Below are 18,622 nucleotides of genomic sequence, written 5' to 3' on the forward strand. Positions count from 1 at the left end.
CTGGGTATTCAGAGTGGGCTCTGAAAGCCCCCAAAAGCACACACTGAAACTGGGGTCCTTGTCCTTCATGTGATTAAGAGAAAGATATTTTTGAAGTGTTTATCCCATGGAGTAATATACAAAAATTATAAGTATATATAAAATATATACTTCTATATTATATATGCATATAGAAACATAGAAAAAACTGTCGAGACCTCTGGGAAGCTGCATCACTGGCTGCATTTCTGGACCGGGGATGCCTTTAGGAATTGTGACCCCAAGCCCCCTCTCTGTACCTGGATCTGCCACAGGCAGGTCTAGATCTGATGAGACTCTTCTGTCTGGAAATGACCACAGCAAAGCCAGAATAAATGCCCATAATCTTAATGCTCAATTACTCCTAGTTTACAACATGTTAACAAGGGGGAATCGGCTCCTCATTCCTTCTTTTACCCAGTGTTTTGCTAATACCAAAGTCCATACAAACTGGAGAAGACACAAATACCTACAGAAACATCAAGCTTCAAGCACCAGGCATGTCTAAATCAGCTTTCCAGTTTGGCTCATCCCAAATTTCATACAGAATGTGGGAAGGGAGGAGAGAGCAGGCCAGGCTCTGGGAAGACACAGCCACATTGCCCAGGAGAGGCTGGAACTGGTCTGTGTCACTGCAGGACAAAGGTGATGGTGATCCCAGGTGGGGCACAGGACAAGCGAGGACAGGCTGAGAGAAGCAGGGCCCGGTCAGCTGAAGGTGACAAAGCCCAGAGAGATCCTTTTGTTACAATGACCCAGAGGGAGCAAAGAGAGAAGCTGGAGCAAAACTCATCTTGGAAGTGCACAGGAGCAGGAAAAGAGATGAGGGACAAAGCTGGGACATGGAATTCCATTTACATATTAAGGGGGGGAAAAAATCTTCATAAGAGTGGTCAAACACTGGAAAAGGGCCCAGAGGACCCACAGTCTGTGGTGTCTCCATCCCTCTGCATTCTGGGGAGACAAACACCTGCAGGAGCTCAGAGCTGGGGACCAGCCAGGCCAGAAGCCAAAGCTCCAAAATGGAGCAGTGTCACACTGCCAACCTAAGGACTCTGTGCCACGGCCCAGAGGTGCTCCCCTGCCCCCAGTGAAATGCTAAAAAATGCCCACATTGCAAGAAAATGTCCCACCTCCCTGACTGAGGGAGTTGGGGTTGTTCAGCCTGGAGAAGAGAAGGCTCTGGGGAGACCTTAAAGTCACTTCCAGTGCTAAAAGGGCTCTAGGAGAGCTGGAGAGGGACTTTGGACAACGGTCTGAAGTGACACAACAAGGGAGAATGGCTTCCCACTGCCAGAGGGCAGGGTTAGATGGGATACCGGGAAGAGATTTTTCCCTGTGAGGGTGGTGAGGCACTGGCACAGGTTACCCAGAGCACCTGTGGCTGCCCTATCCCTCAAGTATTCAAGGCCAGGTTGGACAGGGCTTGGAGCACTCTCGTCTAGCAGAAGGTGTCCCTGCCCTTGGCAGCGGGTTGGACTGGATCACCTTTGAAGGTACCTTCCAACCCAAACCACTCCATGGCTTTATGGTGGAGCAGAGCCCTGAATCCCACTCTCCCACATACCAGGATGACATCTGAACCACAGAGTTCAACACAGACCAAATCTAAATCCTGCTCAAATCTACAGCCGTGGGTTATGCAGCTCCCATTTGTGGCCACCTCCAGTTTCCCCAGACACTGCCAAAGTAAAGCCTTTTCCTGAGAAACAAGGACACATCACAGCTAATACCAGGAACCACCACCACTGACTGCCATCTCTCCCCCCTGCCACTGGCACTGGCACCTGCATCTGGGATGACATCAGCTCTTGAGGAGCTCAGCACAGAGCATGGAGCAGAACACCTCGGGGGTTCACAGCACTGCTTTCAGCACACAGAAGTGTCTCTGGAGTGGGAAGGGAAGTTTTTTCGTGGAAGGGATCTGCTGTCAGCCTGACACTGCCCAGCTGCAGCAGAGCTCTGTCCACACTGGATCCTTCTGGAAGGAACAGAAGAGCTGCTCTGCAGCAGAACTTGCTGCTCTCCTGTTGCTGCACCATCCTTTGGCTCTGCCATGCCCCAGAAATTCCCTGTCCTGCCTGCTCTAGAGACAGGTTGGCCTTTCCCCTCCCCCAGCTTTGTAGAGGACAGTTCCCTCATGGCCTCAGGCTGAGCTGGGACAGCTGGTGCAGGGCTGGAGGACACTGGGGTTCCAGCTGGGAGCTGCAGAGCTGACTCATTACCATCACTGCCATATTGATCCGGCACCAAATGCGGATGGGAGAGAAGGCTCCCTGAGTGTCTTCCCAGGCTGAGGAGGAGATAAACTACAAAAGCCAAAACTCCTCCAGCACCACTGCAGAGCATGGAGAAATCAGGACTTCTTGTGTGTGCATAACCCCCTGTGAGAGCTACAGATCTACATCTGGATCCCCCCCCAGATGATGAAGAGCAGCACTGGCAGCTTCTGTTACCTTTATTCCTTTAATGGGATACACACTCTTGGTTGCAGAACAAGGCTCTGAGACGCCTTGTCTTCACCCACATCCCCCAGTACAGAGGACACAGCTCTGCAGCGATGCAAGGACAGATTCCAGGCTGGATCAACAGCTGCATCCTACCAAGTACTCTCTCACCAAAGCATCACCAGAAGGTAAAAACTACACACCAGCTCTGCACGGTTGGGCAGGAAGACAGAGTTTCACCCAGAGAAATCTGCTCCATAGCCAAGCACAGACCTCCTCTCCCAGCACCTCCTGGGATCCCTCAGCTGCCACTTCCCACCTTCCCCTTCCTGGTGCCACAGGGCAGAGGCTCACCTGAGTTTTCCTTATCCGCAAGTCAGCCGATGACCTGTTCAGTCCTTCCTCTTGCTCGATACTCTGCTCAATGCCTGGTCAGGGTAGAAGGACACATTATTTTGTGCTGTTTGAAGAACAATCATTAAGGTTGGAAAGGACCTCCAAGATCATCAAATCCAACCTTCAACCAATTACCTCTAGCTCATTAAACCGTGCTGTCAAATGCCACATCTACTCATTTTTTGAACACTTCCAAGGATGGTGACTCCACCACTTTGCCAGACCGCCTGTTCCAGTGCTTAACCAAAGGAAAAGGATTGTTTGGCAAAGGGACTGCGAAAGACTGGATTCAGGAGCAGCTGGTACTGGGCAGTTCCCAAATCCTGACTCCACCATTCAGCCTGGCAGCAAAGCCCTGTTTCATGACTGAAAAACACCTGGTGCCTGGCCATTGACTGCGATTTGGGGCTGAAAGGGCAGCACTGTCATCCCCAGCCTGGTGAGCCGCCAGGATTTCCATACAAAATCAATGTGATGCTTAGGTCTGATTGCCAGTATTCAAACTGGAGAGCTGCTCCCACCAGAGAGGCAGGAGGAGGAAATCCAGAGCTGAAGTGTCTCTGCAAAATACCAAACCTCAAGACTCCTCCAGGAAACCTAAAAATAGCAGCTCCTCCAGCTGCCTGGACTGGCACAGGGAGGACCCACCATGCCAGCATGAGTGTGCTGCACCGTGCTGAGCACTCATGTAGCAGGGCAGGGATCTGCTCCTTTAATTATGCAGCTAATTGAGATGAAGCCCTCACTGCCCAAAGCCTGTGGACCATGGCAGGGAGGAGCACCATCATGTCCCACCATGCTTCAAGCAGGGAGAGGTCACAGGGGTGCAGGGCAGTAGGACTGGCACAGAGCAGGACAGTGCAATCCTGCCCCATCCCTGGAAGTGTCCAAGGCCAGGTTAGATGGGGCTTGGAGCAACCTGGTGTAGTGGAAGTTGTCCCTGCCTATGTCAGGGAGTGAAATGAAATTACCTTTAAGGCCTCTTACAACTCAAACCATTCCATCATTCCAGGATTCTATGAAACCTGATCCTCAAGGCCAGCTCAGGACATACTAATTCAAAGACTTAATTTCAAAACTTGGAAGAAAGCTCCCATCAGCAGGCTGGTCAGTGTGCAGAGACACATATCTCCACATAAACCACCTGGTGTGAGCTGGTGGCATCCCCTGAGTCTGGCTGAAGACCCCATTCCTAACACTGATGTCCCACAGCTCTCTGAGCCCAGCTGTCCCCAGCACCTTCCATTCTGGAGCAGGTCCCTCAAGCCCAGCACAGGGCAGGTTCCTCCTGTAGCAAGGACTCCTCATTCCCTGGAGCTGCCCCCTCACAGTACAGCTCAGCATATTTCATCAGCAACTGGGCTTCCTCCACACTTGTCACAAACCACTCCCAAGGAATGGTATTGGCAAACACTGGGCATTTCTGATAATTAGTAAAATCACATTCTCCCAAGAAGCTGGTAATTAGAATTAGCCCGTGCATGAGTAATGTCTGGCCTGAAGAAGTCAGTTTGTTATCAGCAGATGTTGTTTTTGATCAGTCCTGACTGTTTTCTGTCATTGATCATGCTGGCCATGAGGCGATTTGGGACAAAACACAAGGACTAATCATCTGCTGCTCCAGGTAAATATGATACCAGACAGTCTTTTCTGGAAGCAGGAAACAGGAATTGGAGCCTTCAGGCTTTCAAAGTCCCTTATAAAACACTGAACAAAACACTTCTGGAAAAGGATTTTTGTTTTGTATGGGTCAAACCCCATCACCAGGGATCCCGGCGTGTCCAGGGCCATGGGAATGAATCCATTAGACTATGGAATAGATAAGATGGCCCCTGGCTCTCCTTCCTGGCTCTAGTTGAGATCACGTGCTAGGAGGATAAAGGGAGCATGGGAACAGTGGAGATACAGGTCTCCTGGCCCACACATGGGACATGGCCACACCAGTGGTGACCAATTTAACAAAGGGCTCCAGGCACATCTGAGTCCTCCATGACTGTGAGATGTCTACAAAACCCTGGGATTAGTGAGGACACTGCTGCCTTGGGGGAAGCACCAGCTCCTCTCCTACCTTTCAGACACAGCCAGGTCTTCTGCACCAATCTCAACCAAACCCCAGACTGATGTCCAAGACCACCACAGTCAAATCCAAGATAACAGAGGTGACCTGCCTCCCATCTGAAGATGCTTCCATCCTCTCTGACTCCCTCAATTCCCTGGGGCCCAGTCTTGGAATTCTGGGCTTGTCCGAGTGCTCCAGCACAACCCTGACCATCAGTGGGTTGACAGTCACCTTGTTCTTACACCCCAGACTGACTGACTCTTCCAATAGTGGAAATTGGAGGTCATATCCTGCAGCACATCCCACAGCAGCACCTCTTCACTCACACTGAATAGAACCTGTGGCCATGCTGGGGGTTTGTCCAGCATCCAACCCCTGCCAGTGGTGTGGCACAGGACTTACTCAGAGCCCACCAGCTGCTCGTGGTCCCATTCCCTCAATTACATTTTGGGAACGGGGCACAAGGGGGCAAATTCTCAAAGGGCAAATTAAAGCACCTGGAGGGTGCAGCAGAGAGGAAAGGTGATGCCCATCCCTGAAAGTATTCCCAGCCTGGGAAAGGAGTGCTCCAGGCAGAGCTCCGCAGCTCCATCACAGGCCAACACTCACTCTTTAGTTTGGAGCGCACTTTGTTCGCCGTCTTCTTTATATCAGACATCAGCTCTTCCAGCTCCTCCTTTGTTTCTGGGGAGAGAGGAAAGAGCAAACATGGATGTGCTGCAGAGACCAATAAAATCTGCTGCCCTGCAGAGTGTAGAGACCAGAGCTATGAGCACTTCAACCCCCTACCTGGAAGAATTTCCAACCCCTGACTGAGAACACTCCCATCCCCAGACTGAGAGCACTTCCACCCTCAGACTGGGAACACTTCCAACTCCAGACTGGGAGCACTTCCACCTCCACACTGGAAGCACTCCCATTTCCAGACTGGGAGAGCTCCCATCCATAGACTGGGAACATTCCACCCCCAGACTGAGAGCACTCTTGCCTCCAGACTGGGATAGCTCCCACCTCCAGACTGGGAGCACTCTTGCCCCTAGACTGGGAACATTCCCATATCTAGACTGGGAGAACTCCCACCTTCAGACTGGGAGCACTTCCACATCCAGACTGGGAGCACTCCCACCTCATGCTCCGTGCTGGACTCTCCTTCCACTCCTGAGACCTCCAGCTGCTTCCAGCTCTGGGGCCCCAAGACAAGTGTTAAACTGAACAAGAGTGAGGTCAGCTTGGACATGGGGAAGAAATGTTGGACCGTGAGGTTGGTGAGGCCCTGGCACAGGCTGCCCAGAGAAGCTGTGGCTGCCCCATCCCAGGAAGTGTCTGAGGCCAGGCTGGATGGGGCTTGGAGCAACCTGAGATAGTGGAGGGTGTCCCTGCCCATGGCAGGGAGGTGGAATGAGATGACCTTTCAAAGTCCCTTCAAACCCAAACCATCCTGTGAATCTGTGATCACATACAGGTTCCTCTCCCAGAAACCAGCATGCCCTGAAAGAAGCCAGGATTTGCAGATGTGGCTCTCACCAACCTGTGCTTCAGGAACTGCCAGGCCCCCTGTACACAGCAGCCCCTGTACACAGCCCCATGCCCAGAACGCTGGGACCCAACTATGGTCTGCCAGTGCAGCTCTCCCTGCTGCCACCCCAATATTCCCTCTTGATTTTGATGAGATCAAGACTTAATTAAATAAAACTTTGTTTAATAGAGCTGAGGCATATTGACTGACTCATGTCAATGGCATAATTAGAAAATCCTGATAATGGAAATGTGTTGGGGGAAGGTCCTATCGTACTGGCGGCTGTACACATTCCCATCCCCGAGCTACAAGCTTCAGCACTACTAGGAAAAAAAGAGAAGGAACACATCTGTGAAGTCCTTCACCCCAGGGTATTTGCTGGAGAACAGGCACAAATGCAGTGACAGGAATAGGATATTTTCAGTTTGAGTTATCATTTAAGTGACTAGTTATTTTTTTTCTCCATTCTTAAAAAACTTGTAATAGTAAGAAATAAAGAAATAATAAGAAATTTAATACTAAGAAATTTCTTGAAAGAATTTGCAATAATAGGAAAATAATAAGCAATAATAAACTGTTAAAATAAGAAATTAATAACTGTAATAATAAGGAATTACTAATTATTTCTCAATAAAGAAATAAACCAGTGGGCTGAGTAACTCCTTGCAGCCATCCAGCCTGGGCAAGCTGACAAGGACCAGGAGTACTGGAGACAGCAGGCTGCCACAGACATGGGGATGGTCTGGGAGTTGGGATTATCCACCTGGAAAGAGGAAAGCCAAAGTGGTTCCTACTGCTGTCTGAGACTACCCTGCAGGAGGGTGGAGAGAAGGTGGGGCCAGGTGTCCTGCTGGTCCTTGGAGGTGACTACTGATGCTTGGAGCTGCACTGGAAGAGGACAAGCAGTGCTGGACCAAGCAAAATGCAAATTCAATATTAAGAAGAAGAACAGTCATAAAGGCAGTCAAATACCGGATGCAGAGAGGCTGTGGGATGTGTGTCCTTATGGATATTCAGCACAAGGCTGGGTGAAAGGCTGAGCATTGGACCTGCTGGAGGGGATCGGCCAGGGGCCTCCAAGGTCCCTTCCCACCCATATCCACCTTCAATTCTATTGAACAATTTCACATAACTCACTGCCATGTACTTTCCCTTCTCCCCGGCAATCCGGGCTGACGGATCTCCCCCTCTACTCTGCTCTTGTGAGACCTCACTTGCAGACCTGCTTCCAGCTCTGGAGTCCCCAGCCTAGGAAGGATGTGGAGCTACTGGAGCAAGTGCAGAGGAGACCACAGAAATGACCTGAGGGCTGGAGCCCCTCTGCTCTGGAGCCAGGCTGGGAGAGCTGGAGGTGTTCAGCCTGGAGAAGAGAAGGCTCTGGGGAGACCTTAGAGCCCCTTTCAGGGCCTAAAGGGGCTCCAGAAGAGCTGGAGAGGGACTTTGAACAAGGAATGGAGGGACAGAACAAGGGAGAATGGCTTCTGCACTGAGAGAGGGCAGGGTTAGATGGGAGAAAAGTAGATTCTTCCCTGTGAGGGTGGTGAGGTCCTGGCACAGAGTGCCCAGAGCAGCTGTGGTTGCCCCATCCCTGGAAGTGTCCAAGGCTGGGCAGGGCTTGGAGCAACCTGGTCTAGTGGAAGGTGTCCCTGCCCATGGCAGGGTGATTAGATGATGAGATGAGATGACATAAGATGAGATGAGATGAGATGAGATGAGATGAGATGAGATGAGATGAGATGAGATGGTATTTAAGGTCCCTTAACATTCTGTGATGCACTGCTGTGAAGCTGCCACTGAGGACAAGTGGTGAGTACAGTCCTGTGCTGGCCACTCAGGGAGCGGACAAGACTGCACGGGTGGAAGGAAGGAACAGGGAATGGGGCTGGGTGCCTTCCCTCAAAATATTTCCAACTGAGCAAGCAGCATGGAGAGACGTCCTTCTGGCCTGATTTGAGTCACAGGCCATGTGAGGATTACTTGGCGGCCTGGCAAGCACAGGCTGCCCAGACAACTATTTTCACATCCACGGTGTCTGTTTAAGTGACTCACTCAGATCTGTTTAACCATTCACAGCAAGTGACATGCAGCTATGGGAAGCTGAAGTACCACAACATTACTGTGCCACGGCCGGCCTCACTTCATGCCAGAGTGGCACTGAGGGGGCAGATGGGATGTTTTAGAGGATGAGTCAAGCTCCCCATACCCCACAGCCCACGCAGGATGTCTGCTCCATTCCCACTGGCACTGAGCACAGTGGGAGCAGAGATGTCCCCATGGCCACATGTCCCCACTGGGAGGGAGGAGGAGTCTTTGGTCCAAGGTCGAGTCTTATACCCTTGAGAAGCCCCAGGGCCTGCTGTGACCTGCCTGGGAGGGAGCCCAGGCAGTGCAGGGAGCAGGCAGGGGTGCAGGCAGGGGTGGGTAGTCTTTCTCCTCCCTCTGCCAACAGCTAGTGAGGCCCTCATCCGACGGAGAGCAGACACCCAGCCCAGGGTGGTAACACTGCAAGCAGGCAGGAGATGCAGGCAGGCAGGAACAGGTAGGCAAAAGCAGGTAGGAGCAGGTAGGAGGGGGCAGGAGCAGGCAGGCAGAAGCAAGCTGGAGCAAGCAGGAATAGGCAGGCAGGCAGGGACAGGTAGACAGGAGCAGGTAGGAGCAGGCCAGGAAGGAGCAGACAGGATCAAACAGGAGCAGGCAGGATCAAGAAGGAGCAGGCAGGAGTAGGCAGAAGCAGAAGGGAGGAACAGGCATGAAGGCAGGAGCAGGCAGGAGCAGGCAGGAGCAGGCAGGAGCAGGAAGGAGCAGGAAGGAGCAGGCAGGCAGGATCAAGAAGGAGCAGGCAGGAAGGCAGGAGTGGGCAGAAGAGCAGGCAGGTGCTGGCAGGCACAGCTCTCCACCCTTCACAGGTAGGTAAGTGCAGGCACTGCCACTGTAGCTCTCTGGATATCACGGTGACAGTGACTTTGCACACAAGGTGCTCAGCCCTCGAGCTGCCTCACTCTTTGCTGGGACTAAGAAACTTCACCTCGGCAACCTGCAAGTCCTTACTGACAACAACCAACCAACATCATCGAGAAAAGTGCAATTCCAAGCTAATTCCAAGCTGAGTTACCTGGCAAAGCTGGAAGGAATCTTTTTGGCAAAGACTTAGCTCTTTCAATAAAAAATTAAAGAAGATCCTGAGAACAGCTCCTTGAAGGCAATTTTAAAAAAATAAACCTTTCTTGTTTATCTTGGCACTTTCCTTAAGGGAATGTTGGGTATTTTTTAAAGGTGAATGCAAAGAGGAAGCACAGACCTGACAGGCCCACAATGATCTGGTCTCTGGGAGCAAATCATAAGGAATCCTTCCTAGGAACTCTATGGAGTCGGCAGAAACATTTTCCATAGTCTTTCATGGCCTTAAAGCAATACAAATGAAATCTGTTTTAAAAGCCACTAGGCAGGAGATTGTCTAGAAAGGTCCTGCACCTGGGTCAGGGCAATCCCCAGTACCAGCACAGACTGGGGGATGGATGGATGGATGGATGGATGGATGGATGGATGGATGGATGGAGAGCAGCTCTGTGGAGAAGGACTTTCCAGCTGAAGTCCCATTTGCCAAAAGAGATTTGGGATATCAATGACCTCTGTGCAGTCCTTCAGTTCCCAAAGGCTGATGTTTATTCTTGGAAACAGAGCTCAGAGTTTCACATTGCAACTTATTCATTCAAGCTGTGGAAAACAAGAAGAAAAACATCAGATGCTGACTCAACCCTTTCCTAATTTTCCAGAATTTTTTTCAACTCTGACCAACACAACCATTTGCAGCAGGTATGACAGAATGGGGAGCAGACAGAGGGGGATAGGAGAGAACTGCTCAACCCCTGCTCCAAGCAGAGCCAGGCCTGTCCTTTCCATGCAGGTGCAACACAAGGAGCTCCAGCTGCCTGCCAAGCTGTAGAAACATGGCAAAGCCATCCATCTGCCTTTGCCAGGAGCAGGGCATGGGAGGTGACCAGTACTATCAGGAAGGACCAGCAGCCCCAGGATTTTTAACTTCCTGCATGCCAGGAACAAATCCTGTTCAAGGTTCAGCAAGGAGAGACACTGCCAGGGTTCAAGGTCAGTGCAAAATGTCCAGGCTTTTACACAGGAGCAGAACAGAGATGATTCACAGAAGGGTCTGAAAAGCTTGTGGGATCCCCTGGGATGAAAGGTACACTCTGAAACACCTCATCCATCCACCCAGCTGTGTACTGGGGTGATCCAGAACAGATTACATTGTAGCTTTTGACTTTTTACATCATCAAAAAGGAAGCAGGTGACATCACAGAATCCTAGAATCACAGAGTGGTTTGAGTTGGAAGGGATGTTAAAGATCATTCCAACCCCCTGCCATGGGCAGGGACACCTTCAACTAGACCAGGTTGCTCCAAACCCTGTCCAGTCTGGCCTTGGACACTTCCAGGGATGGGGCATTTAACTGAGTTCCTATAACATATTCACAGGTAATTAAAAGCTGGTACCATCAGTGGAATTGCATTTATATAATAGCATTTGATACCAGTGGTGATGGATCCTGTTTCCCAAATTCTGAACTCTCAACATGATCTCCACAGGCTGTCAGGCCAGTCCAACCACTGAGAAGGACAGAGTCTGAGGCCAGTGGCCGGACACTGGGGGTTTTCCACCAGTAACTGGGCTTTTAACACCAGAGTGGCCACGGGCAACCTCGCATCCCAAGCCCAGCACAGCCCTTCCACAGCCTGTCACTGAGCTAGCTATCCCAAACACCTTCAGGATGTTCTCATTCTGTGGTCATCTTCCTCCAACTGTTCCTGATGCTCCAAACTAGCCTCAGAGCTGGTAAACTCCCACAGGAGGCCAATCTCAGGATGAAAGGAGAGCTGCACTATGTGCTAACCACAGAGTCACAGAATCATTAAGGTTGGGAAAGACATTCAAGATCAGCAAGTCCAACATTTGACCAAATACTACCATGTCCACTAAACCACAGCACTACACACCCAGTTGTTCACTGAACACCCCCAGGGATGGTGACTCCACCACAGTCCTGGGACAAGACTTAACCACTCTTTCAGTGAAGAATTTTTTCCTAATATCCAACCTAAACCTCTCCTGGCACAACTTCAGGCTGTTTCCTCTTGTCTTGCCCCTTGTTCCCTGGGAGCTGAGCCTGATCCCCACCTGGCTCCTGTCAGGGAGTTGTAGAGAGTGAGAAGGTCCCCCCTGAGCTTCCTTTTTTCCAGACAGAGCTCCCCCAGCTCCCTCAGCTTCTCCTGGTGCTCCAGGCCCTTCCCCAGCGCCGTTCCCTTCTCTGGACACACTCCAGCCCCTTGATGTCTTTCTTGGAGTGAGCAGCCCAGAACTCAACACAGGATTTGAGGTGTGGCCTCACCAGTGCCCAGCACAGATGGATGGTCTCTGCCCTGGTACCACTATTGCTGGTAACAACAGCTTCTTCTGCAGCCACTTGCTGGGTGTTTATAACCCAACAGCACAAATGAGGGGATCACAGTGCTCACACCAAATGACCTTGGTTTGGTGACAATCCCATGCAAGGGTGGCAGAGCAGAACCAGTGCAGCGCCTCACTCCAGTTTCTCTGTTTTCAGAGGAAGTTGTATTTCATTTTTTTTCCAATTAACCACTGTTTTAAAAGTGAGGGGAAAAGGAGAGTCAAGCTAATGACATAATTAATGCCTGTACATTGACATGAGCTTGAACCCAACTACTGTAACAACACGGCTCCCAAAATCAGCTGCCCATCCTGCCTGAAGAGGGCTCATGGAGCCTCACACTCAGCAGCAAACCCAGACCCACAGCTCATCTCCAGGATCCTTAGCCCAACACATCCCACACTGCTTTTCCAGCTTACAGCTCCACTGGAGCGGCTGTTGGGAAAGCAGGAGGTCACTGAGCTGGCAGGAAGCAGCAAGGATCAACAGCTCCAAGCAGGGGGAGTTGAGGAGATCTTTTAATTAAAAGCAAGCAACTGATCTGATGGAAGCCCTGATGGAAGCACAGGATCCGGTGAGCGCTGTGGGGGCGAGGGCAGATGGCTGCACCCCCAGGACTCATCCCACCTTCACGAGCAGCACCCAATTAAGACAGCAAAATTTATGCAAGCAAACAGCTGTGGATGGCTGCTCCCACCTGCTGCAAATATGCCCATCTGTCAGAGCTTCTCAGGCCTGCAGCACCATCCCCAAAGTTGCTCTCCTGGAGCAATTAACCGGCTGATGAATGAACACTCCTTCCCTTTCCATGGCCTTCTTCTGTCTTCCCTATGGCTCTCCTCCAAGCTCTTCCATTCATCCTCTTAGCTCCAGGGCAGCACTAGAGAAATCAGTACCCTCCACTGCCTGCTCCCATTCTGCTTGGAGCCACATACAAACCCCTGTCAGCTCCAAGAGGGACACAGGGCACATAAGAGGCAGTGCTGGAGCTCACAGGGACCGAAGCCACCCTAGCCCTCCCACAGACACTGAGGGCACAGGTACCAACTAAAGCTCCTCAGCTCTATTTTTACAACACTGACTCCACTAATTGTCTTACCTTCTTTAGTTCTCCCAATTGAATTCCACTTCACATATTCCATTATTTTACTCAGAAGCAAGGTCGGTTTAATCAGTCAATAATTACCCAGTTCATTCCCTCTCTCTTTAAAATCGATGCTCTTCTACCTCCCAAGCTCCCAGTGCCTACCAGGTATGCCAGAAATTATTGGAAATCAACACTAATGGCAAAGGCATCATCTTACTCAGCTCCTGGAAAACCTCTTGATCAATACCTTCAGGTATCCTGAATCCAGCAGCGTCTATTTTTGGTATCGACTGTTTAGCAACAAACCGATTTACTGCTGGAATGTTGGAATTTAATCAATGTAAGATACACCATGTGTTTCCCAAAAAAAGAGAAGCGTTTCCCATATGTTTGTGTCTTTTCTGCATTATTCTCCCATTTTCCTTTATTAATGCACCAAAATGGTTGAGAGGTTCTGCTCTTCTTTAAGCACCTTGAGAAAATTTCAGTTTGTCCTTCAGGCCACTGCTGGGTGGGTTTTCTGGCTCCCTATGACTCCCAGCTCCAGTTTCTGTGACACTGGGAGAGGGTGGGAAAATATTCTCCTCCTCACCACGTATGGGAGAACAGAGACGAATGTAAATCCACGGCAAGGGAAAGTTCAAGAGTGGGAGGTACAAAGAAGAGGTAAGAAACACTGAGGCACACAGGGAGGATAAAGTGTTTTAAATTTGTTCTGTGAGCACTTGATATCAAGGAGCAAGATAGGACCATCCAGATGATTGAGTGTCCCTGGTACTGAGACCTGCCCCAAGGGGTCCTTCTCCCAGGCTGTAACAAAGCTATTTCACACTTCATGCAAACAAATCTTTCTTCCAGGTCTGAGGAACATAAACTAGGCTGAATTTGGGATCACAGACAGCAATTGCAATTCTCTAGTGTTTTAACTGGTCTCGTAACAGAGATGTCTGGAGCAATTAAATAATTCCTTTTTGTCCCAAGCTTTAATCACAGGACTCACAGGGTGGTTTGGGCTGGAAGGGACCTTCAAAGATCATCCAGTACAACCCATTGCCATGGGTGGGGACACCCTTCACTAGACCAGGTTGCTCCAAGCCCCGTGCAATCTGGCCTTAAACACTTCCAGGGATGGGGCAACCACTGCTTCTCTGGGCAACCTGTGCCAGCCCCTCAGGTCTGACATTTCTTCCCTATGTCCAACCTGACTCCACCCTCAGTTCAACACCGTTGTCCTGTGCTGGGACCCCAGAGGTGGAGGCAGCTCCAGGGTGTCTCAGGAGAGTGGAGCAGAGGGAGAGCATCCCCTCTCTCCCCTGCTGCCCACACTGCTGGGGATAAGCCCAGCAGACACTTGGCTTTCTGTGCTGACAGTGCTCATGGCCGGGTCACGTCCTATTTGTCACTCCCCAGAATCCTCCAGTCCTTCTCTGCAGGGTGTTCTCCATCTATCCCTTCATCTCTCCAGCCTTCCCCCAATCTGCACTGGCACTGGGGATTGCCCTGACCCAAGTGCAGGACATTGCTTTTGGCCTAGTTGAAGTCCATGAAGCTCTCATGCTTTTGGCAACTTTATTCCTGATACTTCAGTATCCTAAGGCACTTTACCCATCCCTCCCCAGGTCCCAGGACACACCACAGCTCTTTTCAAAATCAGACACACCCCAAATGCTGTATCTAAATTGTTCCAGATGAGAGAGTGAGTCTGTGCCCATGAGGGGCCCTATGATTGAGCATCCTGAAGGATGGGGAAGAAGGAGGGCCTGATGGAGGGACTGCATCCAGCACAGGAGGGAGGAAAGTCCTTCACCCCTGCACAAGGTGATGCAAATCACACAGAGTGAGCCCATTTGGACAGAGAGACACAGGGCTTTGTGCAGAAAGGAAGCCAGCTGAGGAATTGTGGAAAGGTTATTTTTAGAGTTGTACATTTCCATGACAAAGAGCAAGTATTACCTCTGGCTGAAAACCTTTTATAGCATTGGCAGAAAAAACTGACCAGAAGTAGTTCTACCTCCCAGAGCTTCAGCTGGGAGCGTGCTTGAGATGCTGCTGTTGGTACCCAAAGCAGCAAGTGTGAAATAAAGGCTCAAAAGGCACGCACAGAGTTCAGACACTGGAACTTGCCAAATCCAGACTTTTTTCCTCAAAAACAAAAGGCAGGGAGGGGTGGTTTATATTTTTAAACACTGACCGAAGTGCAGAGAACTGTGTGATTTAATTAAAATTGTCAGGTCTCAGCGAGGACAACACACAGGCAGGTCACAGTAGCTAGGAAGGGCTTTAAGGACATCCTGCAGCCACTGTCAGCTGCAGCCATCATCCCTGCACAGTGGCTGTCTGGCAGCTTCTTCAGACTCCATCAACTCATGGAAATGGGATAGCCCAAAATTTCAAGTTGGAAGGAAGGTACAACCCACAGTCTGCCCTGTAAATTTGAGCAATCCAAATGGCTCATTCTCAGGGAAAGGTCGAAAAGGGAAAAAAATCCACCTCACAGTGGTGGGTACTTGTTCAAGGATCTTTTCCGTATAGCCACAGACTTGCAGGGTGGTTTGGGCTGGAAAGGACCTTAAAACTCATCTCATTCCAATCCCCTGGCATGGGCAGGGACACCCTCCACTGGACCAGGTTGCTCTAAGCCCCGTCCAATCTGGTTTTGAGCATTTCCAAGGATGGGGCAGCCACAGCTGCTCTGGGCAACCTGTGCCAGGGCCTCACCACCCTCATGGTACAACATTTCTTCCTTATGTCCAGCCCAAAATTTATTGCAAGGCAGAGTTTGGTCCATCCATCTCCACCGGCACTCAGGTCTCCAAACACAGGAGTGAGCCAGCTCCATGCCTGCATGTGAGATACTTGTGCTGGACCCTCTTCCATGATCCCTGTCCCAAGGCTGACTCGCTGCCCTCTATCTTTCACCTGTTAATTTACTGAAATCAGAAACAACTTGTTCCTGATGCAGCTCTGGAGCAGAAAACACACCTGCCACTGGCTGGGGACCTCCCTCCCCCAGCAGAGTGAACAACTGGCAGCCTCTGACCAGTCCCCTCAGCACACAGCTCTGGCCAGTGCCTCCCCATCCATTGACCCTGCACTCTCCAGGCGCTGCTTCGGAGCTGTGTGCCATGGGAGTCACATGCCACGTGGGCTTGTGTGCTGTGGGAACTGTGTGCTGTGGGAACTGGAGAAGCCATGTGCTGCGGGAGCTGCAGGAGGTGTGCGGGATAGGAGGCGTGCGCTGTGAGAGTTGCACGTTTTGGGAGCTGTGTGGGAACTTTATGCCAAAGGAGCCATGTGCAATGGGAGCTACACATTGTGGGAGCTGTGTGGGAGCCAAGTGGTGTGGGAGGTCTGTACCATGAGAGCGGTCTGCCATGGGACCCATATGCTGTGGGAGCTGTGTGCAATGGCAGCTGTGTGCCATAGGAGCCATGTGCCAAAGGAGCTGTGTGCTGTGGGAGATCTGTGCCATAGGAGTCATGTGCCACAGGAGTTGTGTGCCATCGGAGCTGTGTGCCATAAGAGTTCTGTGCCATGAGAGCTCTATGCCACAGGAGCCATGTGCCATGGGAGCTCTGTGCTGTGTGAGCCATGTGCCATAGGAGCCATGTGCTCTGGGATCTCTGTGCCATAGGAGCCACAAGCATTGGCAGCCATGTGTCACAGGAGCTGTGTGCTGCGTGAGCCATGTGCTGTGGGAGCTGTGTGCTGTGGGAGTCGTGTGCCATAGGAGCTGTGTGCCATAGGAGCTGTGTGCTGTGGGAGCTGTGTGCCATAGGAGCTGTGTGCTGTGGGAGCTGTGTGCCATTGGAGCCGTGTGCCATAGGAGCTGTGTGCTGTGGGAGCTGTGTGCCATTGGAGTCGTGTGCCATTGGAGCTGTGTGCTGTGGGAGCTGTGTGCTGTGGGAGCCGTGTGCCACAGGAGCTGTGTGCTGTGGGAGCTGTGTGCCATTGGAGTCGTGTGCCATTGGAGCTGTGTGCTGTGGGAGCTGTGTGCTGTGGGAGCTGTGTGCCATTGGAGCTGTGTGCCATAGGAGCTGTGTGCTGTGGGAGCTGTGTGCTGTGGGAGTCGTGTGCCATAGGAGCTGTGTGCTGTGGGAGCTGTGTGCTGTGGGAGTCGTGTGCCATAGGAGCTGTGTGCTGTGGGAGCTGTGTGCCATTGGAGCTGTGTGCTGTGGGAGCTGTGTGCCATTGGAGCTGTGTGCTGTGGGAGCTGTGTGCTGTGGGAGCTGTGTGCCATAGGAGCTGTGTGCTGTGGGAGCTGTGTGCCATTGGAGTCGTGTGCCATAGGAGCTGTGTGCTGTGGGAGCTGTGTGCTGTGGGAGTCGTGTGCCATAGGAGCTGTGTGCTGTGGGAGCTGTGTGCTGTGGGAGTCGTGTGCCATAGGAGCTGTGTGCTGTGGGAGCTGTGTGCCATTGGAGCTGTGTGCTGTGGGAGCTGTGTGCCATTGGAGCTGTGTGCTGTGGGAGCTGTGTGCTGTGGGAGCTGTGTGCTGTGGGAGCTGTGTGCCATAGGAGCTGTGTGCTGTGGGAGCTGTGTGCTGTGGGAGCTGTGTGCTGTGGGAGCCGTGTGCCATAGGAGCTGTGTGCTGTGGGAGCTGTGTGCTGTGGGAGCTGTGTGCTGTGGGAGCTGTGTGCCATAGGAGCTGTGTGCTGTGGGAGCTGTGTGCCATTGGAGCTGTGTGCTGTGGGAGCTGTGTGCCATAGGAGCTGTGTGCTGTGGGAGCTGTGTGCTGTGGGAGCTGTGTGCTGTAGGAGCTGTGTGCTGTGGGAGCTGTGTGCTGTGGGAGCTGTGTGCCATAGGAGCTGTGTGCTGTGGGAGCTGTGTGCCATTGGAGCCGTGTGCCATAGGAGCTGTGTGCTGTGGGAGCTGTGTGCCATTGGAGCCGTGTGCCATTGGAGCCGTGTGCCATTGGAGCTGTGTGCTGTGGGAGCTGTGTGCTGTGGGAGCTGTGTGCTGTAGGAGCCGTGTGCTGTGGGAGCTGTGTGCTGTGGGAGCTGTGTGCTGTGGGAGCTGTGTGCCATTGGAGCTGTGTGCTGTGGGAGCTGTGTGCTGTGGGAGCTGTGTGCCATAGGAGCTGTGTGCTGTGGGAGCTGTGTGCCATTGGAGCCGTGTGCCATAGGAGCTGTGTGCTGTGGGAGCTGTGTGCCATTGGAGCCGTGTGCCATTGGAGCTGTGTGCTGTGGGAGCTGTGTGCTGTGGGAGCTGTGTGCCGTGGGAGCTGTGTGCCATTGGAGCTGTGTGCTGTGGGAGCTGTGTGCTGTGGGAGCTGTGTGCCATTGGAGCTGTGTGCTGTGGGAGCTGTGTGCTGTAGGAGCTGTGTGCTGTAGGAGCCGTGTGCTGTGGGAGCTGTGTGCTGTGGGAGCTGTGTGCTGTGGGAGCTGTGTGCCATTGGAGCTGTGTGCTGTGGGAGCTGTGTGCTGTGGGAGCTGTGTGCTGTGGGAGCTGTGTGCCATAGGAGCTGTGTGCCATTGGAGCTGTGTGCTGTGGGAGCTGTGTGCCATAGGAGCTGTGTGCCATAGGAGCTGTGTGCCATTGGAGCTGTGTGCTGTGGGAGCTGTGTGCTGTGGGAGCTGTGTGCCATAGGAGCTGTGTGCTGTGGGAGCTGTGTGCTGTGGGAGCTGTGTGCCATTGGAGC

General features: G+C 51.9%; 1 protein-coding gene across 1 annotated transcript in view; it reads right to left on the reverse strand.

The window, feature by feature from the left end:
- The window catches only part of STX1A (syntaxin 1A), a 75,664-nt gene that overhangs the window by 14,525 nt on the left and 42,517 nt on the right, over positions 1 to 18,622 (reverse strand). Inside the window, exons 4-5 of the mRNA XM_032129506.1 lie at positions 5,530 to 5,604; positions 2,820 to 2,893 (exon numbers count right to left, since the gene is read on the reverse strand). Coding sequence (XP_031985397.1) covers positions 2,820 to 2,893; positions 5,530 to 5,604 — 149 coding nt within the window. The remainder of the gene's footprint in view (positions 1 to 2,819; positions 2,894 to 5,529; positions 5,605 to 18,622) is intronic.

Source organism: Corvus moneduloides, chromosome 20 (assembly GCF_009650955.1).
Source record: "Corvus moneduloides isolate bCorMon1 chromosome 20, bCorMon1.pri, whole genome shotgun sequence".
NCBI lineage: Eukaryota > Metazoa > Chordata > Aves > Passeriformes > Corvidae > Corvus > Corvus moneduloides.